This window comes from Cupressus sempervirens, chromosome 11 (assembly GCF_028749045.1).
Source record: "Cupressus sempervirens isolate cs-2001-9-10 chromosome 11, ASM2874904v1, whole genome shotgun sequence".
NCBI classification, from domain to species: Eukaryota; Viridiplantae; Streptophyta; class Pinopsida; order Cupressales; family Cupressaceae; genus Cupressus; species Cupressus sempervirens.
In genome coordinates this window covers 40,796,572-40,814,038 of record NC_143128.1, presented here as the reverse complement: position 1 = coordinate 40,814,038, position 17,467 = coordinate 40,796,572, and the positions used below count along the sequence as shown (strand labels likewise).

The 17,467-nt window shown below is 30.4% G+C and overlaps 1 protein-coding gene across 1 annotated transcript in view; it reads right to left on the bottom strand.

The window, feature by feature from the left end:
- Positions 1-7,876, bottom strand: part of LOC149528153 (beta-galactosidase 8-like) — a 59,022-nt gene extending 51,146 nt beyond the window's left edge. Inside the window, exons 1-9 of the mRNA XM_089810113.1 lie at positions 7,441-7,876; positions 7,168-7,263; positions 6,482-6,594; positions 5,428-5,494; positions 5,157-5,249; positions 4,705-4,848; positions 4,371-4,459; positions 4,057-4,162; positions 3,813-3,900 (exon numbers count right to left, since the gene is read on the bottom strand). Of these exons, the coding sequence (XP_089666239.1) occupies positions 3,813-3,900; positions 4,057-4,162; positions 4,371-4,459; positions 4,705-4,848; positions 5,157-5,249; positions 5,428-5,494; positions 6,482-6,594; positions 7,168-7,263; positions 7,441-7,620 (976 nt within the window). The 5' untranslated portion in view covers positions 7,621-7,876. The remainder of the gene's footprint in view (positions 1-3,812; positions 3,901-4,056; positions 4,163-4,370; positions 4,460-4,704; positions 4,849-5,156; positions 5,250-5,427; positions 5,495-6,481; positions 6,595-7,167; positions 7,264-7,440) is intronic.
- Between the last annotated feature and the right edge of the window lie 9,591 nt (positions 7,877-17,467).

Sequence of the window (17,467 nt, the reverse complement as noted above, 5' to 3'; positions counted from 1 at the left end):
CCTCCCTCTCACAAGACATACTTTGATTTGTAACAGAACTAGCATGTTCTTTCCCGGAAAGATTATGACATCCATTAGTTTATAGATCAGTTGAAGTGGATTAATTGCAATTCCTTTCATGATATCACTGCTAAACAGATTTACTTGATGCTGAAAGAAGGTTCCAAAATAATACAGTGGATAAATGAGTCCCAGTGTTGTGGTTGGCCAGAGCCTAAATGGTCTTTTGTTCTTAAGTCATTTTTAGAAAGGTCCTAATGATTCAAAAAAAGGTGCTTTGAGTGACAAATTCTACTCAAGAGAGTTGTTGGGGATGTCATGTTTGTTTTGGGTCTCTCTCCCCTTGTGCACTCCATTTATTCTGCTCGTGAATCTATCTCCCATTTATTTTTTGAATATCCTTTTGCATCTTTACTGTGGTCCTTGTTTGTGGGGTCCCCTGTCAGAATACCAGACCTGGCCTCTCTTGGTTTGATGTCCTTTTTGGCTTTACTGATTGTTTTGATGAGCAACTTAATACTTTCTAGTTTGTGTTGTGTTGTGACATTTTATGGTTTTTATGGTTCAAGCAGAATGAGAATGTCTTTCATGGATCAAGAAGGGTTCTTACTCAATTTAACCTTAAACTCACCTTTCTACACATTATGTTACAGGTATCTGCAATGCTGGAGATCCTGAAGAGTAAATTCATGATTCTGGTCTGAGAAGGAATGTGGCTGATATACAAGGCAGATATTAAATTTGCTCGCTTTTTTAATGCCTATAAGGATGTGCTCAATCAGAAACAATTGAAAGTAATTGAACAGTTTATGAAAAATAAAAACATCTCCAAAGAGGAGGTGGATGCAGTGAATAAATAAACATAACTCATAGATAATCCAAAGTGGGACAATTATGCCACTCCTGATATAGACAGAGCTGAGACTGAAAGAACTGAAATGAGCAACAATATTGTAGGCTCATGGGATGCAGTTGGATTTAGCTTATGGTCTATAGTATCTCTATTCAAGAACTCTCTCGATCTGGATATTTTGTAATTGAAATTTTGATCATACTTAATTGTAGTAGCTTGGATGGTTGTTATCTCTGTAGACAGTTATTTTTTTGGAAGATCATATAGTTGACTGATATAGGTGAAGTTCTACTGATGTATCCTTTTGTGAACTATCTTTAATACAAAAAAATGATTTCAGCACCACAGCTTAACGATGAAAGTACGCAACCTTTCCAGTAACTTCAAGAATACAAACCACTTCATTTTCCCAATGTCTTCATTTCCTTTCCTAAACTACCTGAAGCAATATTTATTGTACCCATGCAAAAACTAGCTCCCACAAATATTTACAAAGACTAGCCTTGTGTAAAGTTTTGAGGCTTATTTTATTCTAGTTACAGTCCTGATTGGCCACATTGTTCTCCATGTGTGAATGAACTATGTTTTCTCTGTATTCTGGTTGTTGTTTGAAGATTGCATCCACTTCTGATACAAGTCATCAAACTCTAATTTTATTGTGCAGTTCCCACTGGCACTACTCTTGGAAAATCTCATGTTTGATTACAAGTAATCACAAAATGCTTCTCTGTTTCTTAACTTTCTACGGAATGCTGTCAATTCACGCCAATCTTTCTTGGGCCATTTTGACACTTAACAATAGAATACAGAGTGCATGCAGTTAGTTCACTGATAGGGTTCAACTCTAGTAAGATTTTAAGCCCTGAGAAGGGTTTCTTGTCTGCTTTTGAATTAAACTGCGAGATTTTGACATCAACATTTCAAATAACACTGCATGATCCAAAGAGAAATAAAATACTTAATTGCAGGCACTAGCTTGCCAAATAGAAAAGGACGAGGAAGTAGGACAACAGAAAATGTGACCATTAGAGAACATTGCAAGCTATGATTGCTAAATAGAAGAGGGAAGAGAGGTCGGAAACAGAAAAGAGGACAAAAGGAAGAGGGATTGCCCCAAATTAGAAAGAATGAAAACAAATAGGAGTTTCAAAAGGGCTGAAAGCCATATCCAAGAACACAACAAATATGATCTCATACGCTATAAATAAATAATCAAATTAGCATAAACAATCTGAAGTCCATAATATTTGGAAAATCTACTAAATAATAAAATAAAATATTGATGAACACATTTAGTAAACTAGTCTCTATAATTTGCTACTCTTTTTTCTTCTCCACCCTAATGATTGATCATGGAATATAATCTACAACATTGATGTCTAAAAAATCTCCAAGTTTAATCTCATAGCATACAAAATTGATTAATATAAAATGAAAATTGTAATGTGCCCTGCTAGGAATTAAATAATTTATTATATATTTTGTCAGAACAAAAATTTATTTATCTTCTTTTTTCTTCCCTATTCTCCATATTTTTTTAAATGATGATTTCTCGAAGTCAATATTCTATATAATTTTCTTTCTTTCTTAGAGTCATGTCTTTTCATAAATAATAATTATATTATATTAATAACATTGTATCAATTACATTTCTTATTATAATATTAATATTAATATTATTACATTATACATAATATATTTGCTTTATCTATTTAGATTATTAATCTAAATATTATATTTTATTGTTTAACATAATAATATATAATTCTCATAATTAATATTAGTATATTATAGTATGTTAATAAATTATAATTATACCATTATTAACATTATATTATTATTATTTTATTTATTTATTATTTTTATTTAATTATGTGAATGATGGAAATATCACAGAAATATCCTGTCTCTAACGAAGGAGCAGAGAAATAGTAAACCATGCTTAATGCCCTTTGTTTGTCCTCGTTAACCATCTTCAGTTGGAAATAATTAAATTTTTTTAATTCTATGCATTTTTTTAATGCATTTGCTTTATATACTTTATACACTATATTTAACACGAAATAACAAATGAGTCTTCTATTTTCATTAAATTTCGGTCTTTTAAAATTTCCAATTTTTTTTTCTTTTTCTTTTCTGTTTTGAACCAATGTAATAGAATTTCATTTCCACTCTTGTTATGTAAATGGAAAGCTACCATGGCTCTCCTCCACATTGCCCCTTGGATCGGGATCATCAGCTATCATCCTTTTTTTTTTTTTTTTTTAAAATGGGGTAAACGCTTTGACCTGGAGCTATGAACCAGTGAGGCCACAAACGGGGGACCTCATCCCCATGAGATTTGAACCTTGATGGCAAGGATAACAACACAACAACTTAACCATCACAACATGCCACTATATAATATTATTCAATCAAGCAAGCTTGGGCAACTAGGTATTATCTAGTCTATGATTTGATCCAGATTTGCATGCTTATGACAGTTCAAAAAATTGCTGGTTTATCATGATTAATTTGTTTTTTTTCATTTAATTGGTCGAGTCAATTTTTTACCTGTTATTTGGCAATTTTATCTGGAATGATCACAAGATTTTACGAAAAGTGAATCAGCACCTATGGGATTTTTCCTTCATTTGTGCAGAAACATTTTTTTAGCTTTTTACCTAATCCTAGCCCTTTTTCCCCCTACACCTAAAACACTTCGTCTCCAATTAATTGGAAAAATCTTGCTCTATTGGCTTGCTGATTTACTCACAAGAAAGATTTTTGCTACTGTCAGTTATATAGTAGAACAGGTGTAGCCTGAATTGATCAGTTGAACTAAGTTCATGATCGGAGGCAATTCTAACAAGAACAATTTTGCCGTCCAAATAGCAGAAACAAAGAAACACAAAATACACAAGCACACATACATCCTAGTAACCTTTTCGCAAACACCTTGAATTGATAAAACGCTTACCATATTCATCAATAGGAGCATCATAGTCATAGCTTGTAGCAATAAATGGGCCTCCAGTTGTGCGACCAAAGTTTGTTCCACCATGGTACTGCAAACACGGAAATGTGGTGTGTAAATTATTTTTGTCCTGCAGTACCTTCCACGTCTGGAATATGTTATTACATTGAGTATATCTCTATTTTAATAGAAATTACAAATAGAGCCCCTGTCTTGAAGCATATAAATTAAATATAAAAAAGCCTACCATATAATAATTCTGAAATGTGCCTCCCCTTTGGTAGAACCGTGCAACAGCGAAAGCAAGGTCCTCTGTAGGCCTATGAGGAACACGACCCCCAAATGATAGGAACCTACCAATCAATGGATAAATAAATATGCATACAATATATGTTACAAGTTTGAATACCAATGCGTGCACGCTTGAAATCGACCAACACAAATATAAATCTGTTCACTTCAGGCAGCTGGAGATGGCTTTCCCAAAGACCTCGAAATACTCTACAATTTCTTAATTGATTCCTTCTAAAAATACAAGTCCTAATAAGATAAGGATGTTACCAGCCACTCCAGTTTTCGGTCCACATTTTAGGCTTGGTTGGAGAATTTGGAGTGAACGCATCACAATAGAACCCATTACAAGTGTTAATCTGAAAATGCAAAAGCTCAAAAACATTATTTAATTTCCAATGCAATGCTCACAGTGAACTCTGTGGCAGAACATTTTTGCATAAATGTAATATGGTCTTGCCCTATGCACTTCACTACATTCAAGCTGCCAGATTCGAATACTCTCAAGAAAAGATATTAATATGAACACAATAACGTGTAAACAAGATGCTTGCAAAAGTAGCTTGATATAAGCACAGTCCAAAGAGGTTAAGCATGTGCTCACAACTGGATTAGGCGCATCTGCTTGTTGGCACATCACCCAAGGGACTCCTGTGTTTAGACCAACAGCCATGGATGCTGCCCATTTTACATATCGCTTCCCTGCTTCTCCATATGGTTGAGCAACGTTGCCATACTCGTTTTCTATCTACAATATGAGATAAATTGCACTAAGATAATTATTAACTGAAAACTAGGCAGCTCTCTCGTCTCTTATGGGCTTTCTCGAGTAAAGTAATGTAGCAGGCATGCACATTTCACTATACGAACACGATTGGAAGAAAAAAATCCCTAACACTGAATCAATTGCAGACTGAGAGATTGCATAATTTATGGGAATATTCAAGATAATATTTTCTTACTTTATTTCAAAGCATGTTCAATACCGAATAGAGACAAAGACAAATAAAACAGACACTGATAAAAATTTGATATTCATACAGATAGAAAAATGACCTGAGATAAGATAATAGGCCCCCCTTGGGAGGCATAGAGTTTCTCCTGCTTCATCATTTCCACAATTTTTCTGGTGAAACGTTCCATCTCAGTCTACAGAAGAAAGCAAACAACCATAAAAGGGAGAAAGGGGTCCAATTTAGTTCCCAGTGAACTCCAATAGATTGACAAATATTCACTTCATGCATTTATCGGAGTGCTAAATCGCATAGTGGAAGTCAAAGTAAAATCATTGGCATATAATGGAAGACGTGAAAAGAAAGTAGCGAACCTTGAAGGGCCCACTATCCGTTCGAAACTGGATTCCAGGAATGAAGTGCAACCAAACTGGGAAACCTCTGTATCAAATTGAATCAACAACAATGTGATTTGACTGATCATTTCTTAAAACTTCTTAGCTAAATTAGATGGATTGTCGATAGTGTGTATGCATGTGTGTGCGCCAGTTATCAAAGCCCATTTCAGTCAAGTTGACAACACCAGATGTGTGTGCAACAGACATCCATGGCCTCAGTTTTTAAATTACAGTTTGAATGAGTATCCATGCTTCTGAAATGATCTTGTTCTTTGATGGCTTGGAATTTATTATTGTCAAGACCTTGACCGAGGGAATCCCTAAATCAGCATACCGAAATGTATTGCACTTGGTATATGAAAATATTGAGTATCTAATAAGCTAGAAGAATCTAGGACATCATTTATATCACAAGCACTTAGGAAGATCATCTTCAGAAACTATATTTCCTTCGCCCTAAAGCAGTCATGTAGTAGGGAAGAGAAGTAAAAAAAATGAAAAAGCGCAAAACTGACAAATTTAAAAACCAGAAAAAACTGAACGATGAATAGAGAAACTAAATATAGAGATCTTGCGGTGAGTGTATTCGAGTGCCTAGAGAGGAGAAGACTTGCCCTTAGACATGATAGGGCCTGCATGTGAACAGAAAGCAGTTAACAATTTATTTCTCAGTAGCCTATAATGATTCCGTAAAGGAAGGAGCTTTCGGTATGCATATTTTTTAAGAAAAAAGCAGCACCTGGAAGCATAGATTGGGGTGTACTGTGTATATGTTGATGATGGACTTAGAAAAAGGTTCGGTTTCAAACAGTTGACACCAAATATGCAACACAACATTTGAACCACATTTTATCTTATAAAGAATATCGACAATAGGCTTAACATATCTTCTAAGCCCTGAGCAATTTGTCTTGACTTCACTCCACCCATAAAAAAAAATTAAACTACCAAAGGCAATTTCAGCCTAAAGTAAAACCAAAACACAGAGAAAAACATGAAATGGGATAGCAAAGAAGGTAAAGAGACTTACCCATAATTCCATTCTGCACATGCATAGGGACCGATGCGGAGATGAGCATACAGTCCAGCCTGTTGAACTGTTTTTATGAACTTTACCAAATCAAATCTTCCCTCAAAGTTGTACTGCAAAACATGTCCAAAACTATGATTTTTTTAGCAAGCTATTGACACAACCATGGAAGACTTAAACTGGGATATATCTTTCTATACAAGCTATTAACAAAACTATGGAAGATCTAGATTGGGATATATCTTTTAAGTGTTCTTAAAAGGCATTTCCAACCATGTTTTTAGGAAGACTCTTGGTATATATTGGAAACTTGTTTCCACTGTCAATAAGATTGCAATCAGGCTGTGTCCAGGAAAGCAAGGATCGTTTTTAACATGAGGGACAAAATATTACACATCATATCACAAAATTGGATTTAGATAAACGCTGAACATTCTGCTCACATTTCAGAATCTGATCTTTTGGATCAATATTTAACATCCCCAATAAGACAGAATCTAAAGTCCTAGTGGAAGAACACAGAAATTTCTCTAAGACGAAACATTTATTCCAAAGAAATTATAATCTGATCTTTTGGATAAATATTTAACATCCTCAATAAGACAGAATCTAAAGTCCTAGTGGAAGAAGACAGAAATTTCTCTAAGACGAAACATTTATTCCAAAAAAATTAGAGATATTAGCACCTGATTTTGTACGGGTTCATGGACATTCCAAAACACATAAGTCTCAATGACATCCAGCCCTCCGTCCTTGGATTTCTGAATAAGATCAGGCCACATCTGCCAAACCAACAACACTTCAATATTATGTAAACCCAGTTTTAAAAAACCTGCTTGAATTTATTGAAAATAAATGGATTTCTTAACTATTTGATGCAAACTCGCTTACAATAACAAGTGTTTTATTTTTTATTTTGCTAGATTTCAGTCATGGAAAATAAAGTAAACTACGAATACCTCTGGCGTGCTGCGAGGGTAATGAATAGAACCAGAGACCAGAACCCTTCTCTTTCCATCAATCACTATAGCTCGGCTATCGTAGCTAACATTTGCACCAGAAACATGTTGCATTTGAATAACCTCGGTCAGAAAAAACGCCCATAATAGCGCTAACATGAGCTTCTTGAGCACTTCCATGGTGGGAGCAAAACAGCTTGAAAATCAATAAAGCAAACCCATAACTCAACACACAGTCCTGGTCAAAACCATGTACGAACAACACCTCAAACCGATGCCCAATCAATGTAGAGCTATATTTTATGCCGAATTAAAGGAAGGATCGATCGTGATGTGCCTAAAACTGTTAGACCCGGGACAAATAACTCCTCTTTAATGTCCGAATAATGAAAAATCATGAATTGGGTGCGCAGAACTTGTAACTGAAATGTTTGTACATCTACATGAATGGAATGGTAAGTCATTAAATAGTAGTTGGGAGGGTAAGAGTAAAGTGTACAGATGTGCAAGTAATGGTGGGAAAGTGGGAAATGGAACTTCAAAAGTGGATATTCTCCATCCGATGAATTTGCTGACAGTGTTGATGTTGGCGGTGTCGTGTTTTGTGCGAGGTGGTGGCGATTGACGAGCACGAAACGCCATTTCACGGATGAACCTTAGATATCCTTTGAAATTTTGCGATTGACGAGTACTAAACGCCATTTCACGGATGAACTTTAAGATATCCTTTGACAGTTGCTTCCAAGACAGATTAACCTAAGATATCCATTGAAATTTGCTTCAAGACATGGACCTTTGATGTGGACTCCTGTTCACAACATTACAATGGCATCTTTTTCTGGCATTATGGAGTGAGTGGTACGGTTTACCAGACATTCCTTTATCGTTGAACGCTCCCCTGCAACTAAATAATTATCTCAATCTGCACAAGTTTCCTTGTCGGAAATCACCGACAGTACGGTAAAGATGCACTCCGAGGTCTATGGAATGCACTCCAAGATATGTGGATTGAATCTACGCCTTTCCTGTTTCCCGCTTGGAAATTATTATTATTGAGGTAGAGGTCCCTAGGAGACTTTACATCAAATCTCTAAATGTTTTTATTAATCAATTCGAGATTCCACCTCAAATTTATCAATTTTCAATTTGTTATTGTTATTATTGAAGTTAGGTAAATATTTTATATTAATTACGTATAGATTTTATATTAAGATTTAGCAGATTTTCAGAGGAAATTGTATGTGAATATTAATTTGTTATTATTATTTTTATTTCAAATTTGGTAAAAGGTTTTCATTTTATATTAATTAGATTCTATCTTAAAATAATAATTTTTCTTGCGCTGATTCTTAGACTCACTATCATGCATAGGGACCTATGCATAGTTGTTTTTTTTTTTAATAAATTTGTGTTTTTTTTAAGTTTTAAATGAATATCTTATCTTAGTTTATAAGGTGAAAAGATTTATAATGGAAATATTTTTCTTACTTGTATTTTTCTTTTTTCAAGATAAAATAAAATTTATTAATTATTATTTTGATGCTCTTTAAACTTGTGTAATTATATATTTTTTAGTTTTATTTTATTTAAAAGTTAAAATGTAATGGTGTATTTTGTAGTTTGTTTTTTCATACTAGAGAGTATTGTATAATCATATGCTAACATTATTTTATGATAGAAAATTTTGCTAATCTTGTTTTATTTTTATATATAAAAGAACAAATTTTACCAACCATGTTTTGTCAATAGCACATTTTACTCACATTTTAGAAAAATCTATAATTAGTATCTATTTTGACCAAACAATTACAATGTAAGTCAAAACTAATTAAAATTGTTTAACAATGGTAAAATAGTCTCAAAGAAAGAACAAGAATCCATCACATTATCATTCATCTAATTTAGCATATCAATAGTAGATTAAATACTTGTATCATAGAAAATTTATAACATATTTACTATATTAAAAAATTAATTTCAAAGATTATATTTTAAACATCTAAATATTGTTTCAATTTTTTTTAAAGAAAACTTACCTATTCTAATATAAACATTTAAATATTATTCAATTTAAAAGGTAAAAATTTGTAATTTTAAATTCAACATCAATAAGATTTTAATTAATCAACTTAAAAACTAAAATTAATAGATAGTTTAGGCAAGGGTCTACAACTTAATAATAATAATCAATTTCACCAATCAAAAAATATAGTTTAAAATTTATTATTATCTCTTTTTTATCATAAACTAAAAAAACCTTTAATTTGATAGATTTCTCCTTACTTTATAAAAGTTTCACGTAAATATTTTTCAATAAAAATTCAATACAAATTTTATTTTGATTTTTTTTTTGCCATTAACTTATTTTCATTTGCCACTTAAATTACATCAACATTTTGTTTTCACTTGCCACTTAAATTACATCAACATTTTTCTAGATTTTTTAATTTTATGTTTATCTTCATTAGATAAAGATATATATAGATATATATGATCCAACTAAGCAAAGGAATGAGTAAAGAATTTCATCCTCACTCTCCTACGGATGCACACAAAGTAATGAGCAAGAAATGAGGTCTATATTTGTTCAAGGATAAGCCATTTTGCAGTTTCCTTTTGTCTCATATAAGCATTGTTTTTTTATGCGTGAAAATTTGATGTAAGGTCAGACATTAATATTCAAGTGAAGACCCCCTTGCTTTTGGTCGCTTTTAATTTCAAAATCATTCAAGTGAAGACTATCATTTTGGATGGGATATATTTATATGTAGAAAACATCTATTGCCCATAAAAATGTTAGATTATATATTCGGTATTTATCTTTTTTAAATGTGATAATTTAATAAATCAATATTTATTTAAAGTAAAAATTATAATTAGATTAGGTTTTAATAAGTAGAATAATTAATTTATAAAATCATTCAAGAGTTTAATGCAATTTATCCAATCATGTTTTAAAAGTAGTAAGTTTTGATAAATATTATAATTATAAAGTATATTATTATTATATTAGTTATATTTAATAACTTTAAACAATAAGACAAATTCTAGAAAAATATTTAATTTATTGAAAAGATTATATCTAAAATATAAACATCATCGACATCTTGAATGGATTGGAGTACCCTTGCCATATATTACACTTTTATCTCATTATTCAAGGAATTTTTATGTGTTTATCTCACACCTAAATCTTCTTATTTTTCATAAATGTTTCGTGTTGTGTTTGTTTCTAGTCAAGATAATATACATTTTGATCAAAACAATATTAAGTTGTGTTATAAAGATTTTTTCATTGACTATCAATCAATCATTTTTTATAATATTGTAACATAAAAATTAGGAGCACAATGAATATATGAGATAGAGATTAAGAAGTGTAATTGAATCTCTAATTTTAGATGTGCATTAGGCAAAGTAAAAGAGGGACCTTCAAATATAACCCTCCAAAAGGCCTAGAGTAGATTAAAACTACCCAAAGGAAATGCAAAGGGTGCCTATGTTGAAGTAAAGCCCTTTTCCATTATGTATAGTGAGGATATCTATTTCTATAGGATGTTCTTTCTCTTTTATGTTATTAATTGATTCAATTGTGTTTTATTCCCTCATATGTTCTTTCCCTTTGATGTTATATTATTAAAAAAAATATTGAAATAATGCATATATTACAGAAGAATAATACATGGAGAAGAAAAATACAAGGAGGGCAGCAAAGAAAGTCGTAGAAATATAAACAGATGACACATGCCTAAACACATAAGAGGGCAACTTGCGGGCAATGACAGTATAAGCATCCTACACCAAGCACTACTGAACATGACCAAACATTGCTTACAATTTAAATTTAAAGTACTATTGCAACTGGGTAGAACAGAAAAAATCTTTCCTATGAACTCTAAGAAGCTGAAATTTGATACAGTCCAACAATTTTTTGATCTTGGGTTGTTGTTTAGTGACCCCCTATAAAGGAAAACTTAGTGAAGTAATTTGAAAGAAGATATTTGAGTAAAACTTTAGTATTTCAATCCCCCGTTGAACTGATTGATTAGAGAAAATAGCCAAACACCTACATTTCCAAATATTAAGTAGAATAGTGTGTCTTAAGGAATTAGCAACTACATTATCATGAACACCCAACCCTAAAATAGCAAATTTCTAGCTCAAGCCATGATCGAAAACCATAGGCAAAAGAGAGAGGACAACCCTTCATTTTGACCTGGCAAATGGACATTCCCAAAAAATATGCTTTAAGTTCTCAATACCATGACAAAATGGACAATTGTTAGGTTGAATAATCAAACATTTCAACCTGCCCCTTATAGGAAGTTTGAAATGAAGGATCTTCCAAGCCAACATTTGTGCATTAGCATCAGCACGAGATCTCCAAATTTGCTCACTTAGCCTCCTCCATTTCTTCTCATGAAGTCTACATTTCCAATTTTTATTAAGTCTTGGGTTCGAAGGCATGTTGGGAAGAACACATAAATAAATCTTCTTAAGAGGAAAATGATAGAAAGGCGACTTTGTTAACCACACCCAATCCTTGCAAAAATTGCATTGTCAAGGGGTACAAAGTTTGATAACTAGATCTGCAAGCACTAGAGAAATAAAATTAGCAAGGGGTTGATCCTAGTATTGAATTAGCCTGTTCCACCAAATGGACAAAGAAGTAAGACTAAACCCACGTTGCAGTGAATTAACTTTCCATCTTAAAAATTTAGACACTATTTGCCAAGCTTTCCATATAGATTGTAGAGGGAAAGAAGCCCTCAAACTAAAATAAGGAGCAAGAAGTATTTTATCAATCCAACTAACAACAGACCATTTCTTTTTAATGGTATCTTGGGCAACGTGATGTCGAACCAAACACTTCCAAGGTTCATCAACAGAAACAATCCTTACAATCCATTTGGCAGCCAGACAAATGCCTTGTGTCCTAAGATCAAGTAGGCCCAAATGACCTTTGGCTTTGAGCTGAATACAATGAATCCAGGAAGAGTACTTGAAACCTGCTTTTCCATCCAAATTTAACCACAAAAAGTGTTGATTGATTTTAATTAAATCCTCATATCCTTTCTTGGAAGGCATCCAACAAGAAAGAATAGTAGACATGGGAAGCCAAATAAATACAGTTGACAACCTAAACTTTGTCAGCTCATGATAGAAATTTATTTCCCCAACTCCACAATTTAGTTTGTAGCTTTCAAAGAAACCAATTCCACATATCAGAGAGGGGGACTCCCAAACCAAAGGTTATTTGTTGCATACTCACCATCAAATGAACCCGATTACCACCATATCTTTTGATAAGGTCTAATCCTGCCCTTTTTGGATTCTGAAAGAATGAAATCATTAAACATGGTCAGATCACCCATTATGTTATATTATTAATTGATTCAATTGTGTGTTATTTTCCCTTTGATATTCTTTTCATTAGAAATGTGCTTCCAAAACATGGATTTTTGATGTGAAGTGTTGTTTACAACATTGTAATGGCATTTTTTTTGCATTGTGGAGTGAGTAGTACAGTTCACCAGACATCATTTATTGGTTGAACGCTCCACTGCAACTAAAGAAACGGTGCAAATGCCCTCCAAGCTCTATGGAATGTACTCCAAGATATGTGGATTGAATCTACACCTTTCTACCTCAAATCTCGTAATTTTTTATTAATCAATTCAAAATTCCACCTCAAATTTATCAATTTGTAAGCTGAAATTTGTTAAACATTTTATATTAATTAGATTTAGATTTTATATTAATATTTGGCATATTTTGATTGAGGTATCTAAGCTATAATTTGTTATTTCAATTTTGATAAATAAAAAGTTTATTTAATTTTATATCAATTAGATTGTATATATAAACTAATAGTTGCATGTTTTTGTGCTTGCAACGATAAGTCGATAGGTGCTCGATAATAACATTATTTTTTATAAATATAATCTTATGTGAAAAAATTAGATTATTAATAATTTTCAATTTAACAAGGCCTTCCATGATGGTAATCATCTTTATGGTAAAAGGTCCATTTGGTGTATAGTACATCTTATTCATTTTTTGGAAAAATTCTTAATTTGTATTTATTTTGACCAAACAATTACAATGAAATTAAGATGAATTGAAATTGTTTAATAACAATGCTAAAAGTGTCTCAAAGAGAGCACAAAAATCCATCACATTGTCATTTATATGATTTAGGTAGTTAATAGTAGCTTAAATACTCATATCATAGAAAATTTTGAATGATGATTTATTTTGCCATTTATTATATATAACATATTTGTTATGTTAAATACATTACAAATTACCTCAAATTCTCATTAGAAATTATTTATTCTTCCAGGGACTCTTCTTAGTTATTATAATTATTTCATGAATTCAATGATGGTTAAATTTGTCTTAGGCTTCACTTGGAAAAGCGAGAAGACTTTTCATTATATATTTATTTGTTGTTGGACTTCTCAATTATATGAAATTTTTGCTATCAACAAACTTGGAATGAATGATCCTATCCACTAACTTAATAGCTAAAGTTGTATTTTTATTTTCATTATAATTAATCAAAGCTTGGATGGTTTACTGATAAAAAAAAAAAGTCTATATTTTAGACATCTAAATAATGTTTCATTAAAAAGAGAAAATTTAAGTAATCTAATATGAATATTTAAATATTGTTCAATTTAAAAATTAAAAATAAATTTTTAAAATAAAACATAACTAAAATTTTGATTGATAAACTTTAAAAAAATCATAATTAAAAAATTGTTATTATCTTAAAATTTTAATAAATTAAAAAATCTTTAATTTGATATATTTCTCCATACTTAAAAAAAAATACCCTGTAATTTTTTTTCAACTATTTTACTATATAATTAAAAATTCAATACAATTTATAATTATTTTATTACCGTGAAAACTAGAAAATTGTTTGTTTTCATTTATACTTACATTACATGCAACATTATAGCATCTCTTTTACAATTTTATATATATATATAATCCAACTAAGCAAAGAAATGAGTATAGAACTTCATCCTTGTAACTAAACAAAGCAATGAGTATAGAATTCCATCCTGGTTGATTACACGCCACTCTCCTACTAATCCACACAAACTAACGAGCAAGACAAAGACGTCGTTCTATCTTCGTTCAACGATCAGCGGTTTCGCACGCACTTTTTGTCTTATATGTCTCCATATATGGATGCATAGTTTTTTATGCCTCAAAATTTTATGTAGGGACCAACATTTCATTCAAGGGAAGAATATCATTTTCGATGGGATATGTCTATAAATAAATAAAAAATAGACATCTATTGTTTATATGTTTATTTGGTATTTTATCATATGTAAGTGGGATAGATTAATGAATAAGTATTTATTACTAAATTATAAGATTAAGTTGTTATAAATAGAATAATCAATTTATAAAATCATCTAAGAGTTGAATGTTATTTAATTAATCATTTTTTTTTTTAAAGATGTAGGTTTTGAGGAATATCATAATTACAAAGTATATTATTGTGTTAATTATACTTTATCAAATAATAACTTGACAATTTAGAAATTATTTAAGTGATTGAATAGATTAAAAATATTTTTAAACTTAGAAAATAGATATAATTGATATATTGAATGGAATTGAGTGTCCTTATCATATATTACACTTATTAGCTCATTATATAAGGAATCTCCATATGATTTAGCTCTCACCTATATGTTCTTATTTATCATAAATATTTTGTGTTATGTTTGTTTTTAGTCAAAATAATATATATTTTAATCAAAATATATTAAGTTGTGCTATAAAGATTTGTTCATTAACTATCAACTAGTCATTTTTTAATAGTATTATAATATAAAAATTAGAAGCGCAGTAAATATATGATATAGAGATTAAGATGTGTATATTGAACCCCTAATTTTAGATGTACATTAGGGAAAGCGAAAAAAGGACCTTCAAACATAACCCTCCAAAAGGCCTAAATTAGATTAGCATTATCCAAAAAGATTGTAACGAGTCCCAATATTGAATTAAATCCATTTTCCAAAGTGTATACTCAAATGATCTCTTTCTATAGGATGTTATTCCCTTTAATGTTGTGTTATTAATTAATTCAATTATATGTTTTCTTAATGCAAGTAAATTAACTAGTTGAATTGCAAGTAATGTAGAAACATGCATGATAGTCAAACATATGAAAGGATCATCCAAAATAGCAAGGTGTTATATAATGACAAATGAGGAATAAAATTTGCCTTGAGGGCGAATAGGAGGGGCCAATTAAAATGTGTAAATTGGTTCTCAAATTATGTTAGAAACTAGAATATAATCAAATATGGGACCCTGAAACTAAGATTTGTTGAACCTAAAAATATGGGAGCCTCTGGTAAAGGTCAACCTAGAGGGTCTAGTTTGAAAGTCCAAGTCAATGTGAGTTAAGATCAAGATCAACCTCAACTTTCTCTATACCAAAAACCTGAAATTTGAAAGTCTAATAGTTCTAAAATCAGAATTTGTTGATCTAAAAACCTGTAGATCTACCCCTACATGCCACTCTTTCAATAAATTGAAATTTGAAAGTCTAATAGTTCTAAAAATAGAATTTGTTGCTTTAAAAAAATTATAATTAAGAAATTGTTGTTATCTCAAAATTTTAATAAATTAAAAGAATTTTAATTTGATATATTTCTCTATACTTGTAAAAAATACCCTGTAATTATTTTTCAACTATTTTATTATATAATTAAAAATTTAATAAAATTTATAATTGTTTTTCAACTATTTTACTATATAATTAAAAATTCAATACAATTTATAATTATTTTATTACCATGAAAACTAGAAAATTGTTTGCTTTCATTTATACTTACATTACATGCAACATTATAACATATATATATATATATATATATATATATATATATATATATATATATATATATATATATATATATATATATATATATATAATCCAACTAAGCAAAGAAATGAGTATAGAATTTCATCCTTGTTGATTACACACCACTCTCCTACTTGTCCACGAAGACTAACGAGCAAGCCAAAGATGACGTGTCTATCTTTGTTCAACGGTTAGTCGTTTCACACTTTCTTTTTGTCTTATATGTTCCCATATAGGGATGCATAGTTCACTATGCCTGAAAATTTTATGTAGGGACCAACATTTACATTCAAGTGAAGAATATCATTTTCGATGGGATATGTCTATATATAAACTACTATACCTAAATATTTAATTCATTTTTAAAAAAATAAGTTGAGAGGTATCTAATTTCAAAAGCATTAATATAAATTTAGTAAATATTATATTCTAATGAACACAAAAATTCTATGAATAAACTATTGTATTTGTTTTTATATATATTATGCCTTGATATTAATACATAGAGGTTTTATGAGACTGGAAATTTCAGCAAATCAAATTTAGACAATGATTTATTTCACCATGTACAAATTTTTAAAAAAATCATATTTCATAAAAATCATAGCAATTTAAAAAATGCATATTCTATTGAAAAAATCAAATTAAAAAAAATCATAGCAATAAAAATGATTTGAGGCTTTTGATCCGCCTCATTTTTACTTCCATTTCCTCTCTATTATTATCACAATTTTTATTATATTTAGTCTATTTCTATTTTATTTTTCTGACATGCAAATGAATGTCAATTTTTTTTTTAAATGGAAAATGATTACATTGAAGATTGCTACCACTGCAGAAAGCCTCTCGGCTTAATAAATAAATAAAAAATAAACATCTATTATTTATATGTTTATTTGGTATTTTATCATATGTAAGGGTGATAGTTTAATGAATAAGTATTTATTACTATTATAAGATTAGGTTGTTATAAATAGAATATCAATTTATAAAATCATTTAAGAGTTGAACGTGATTTAATTCATCATATTTTTAAAAGATGTTGGTTTTGAGGAATATTATAATTATGAAGTATATTATTATTTTAATTATACTTTATCAAATATTAACTTGATAAATTAG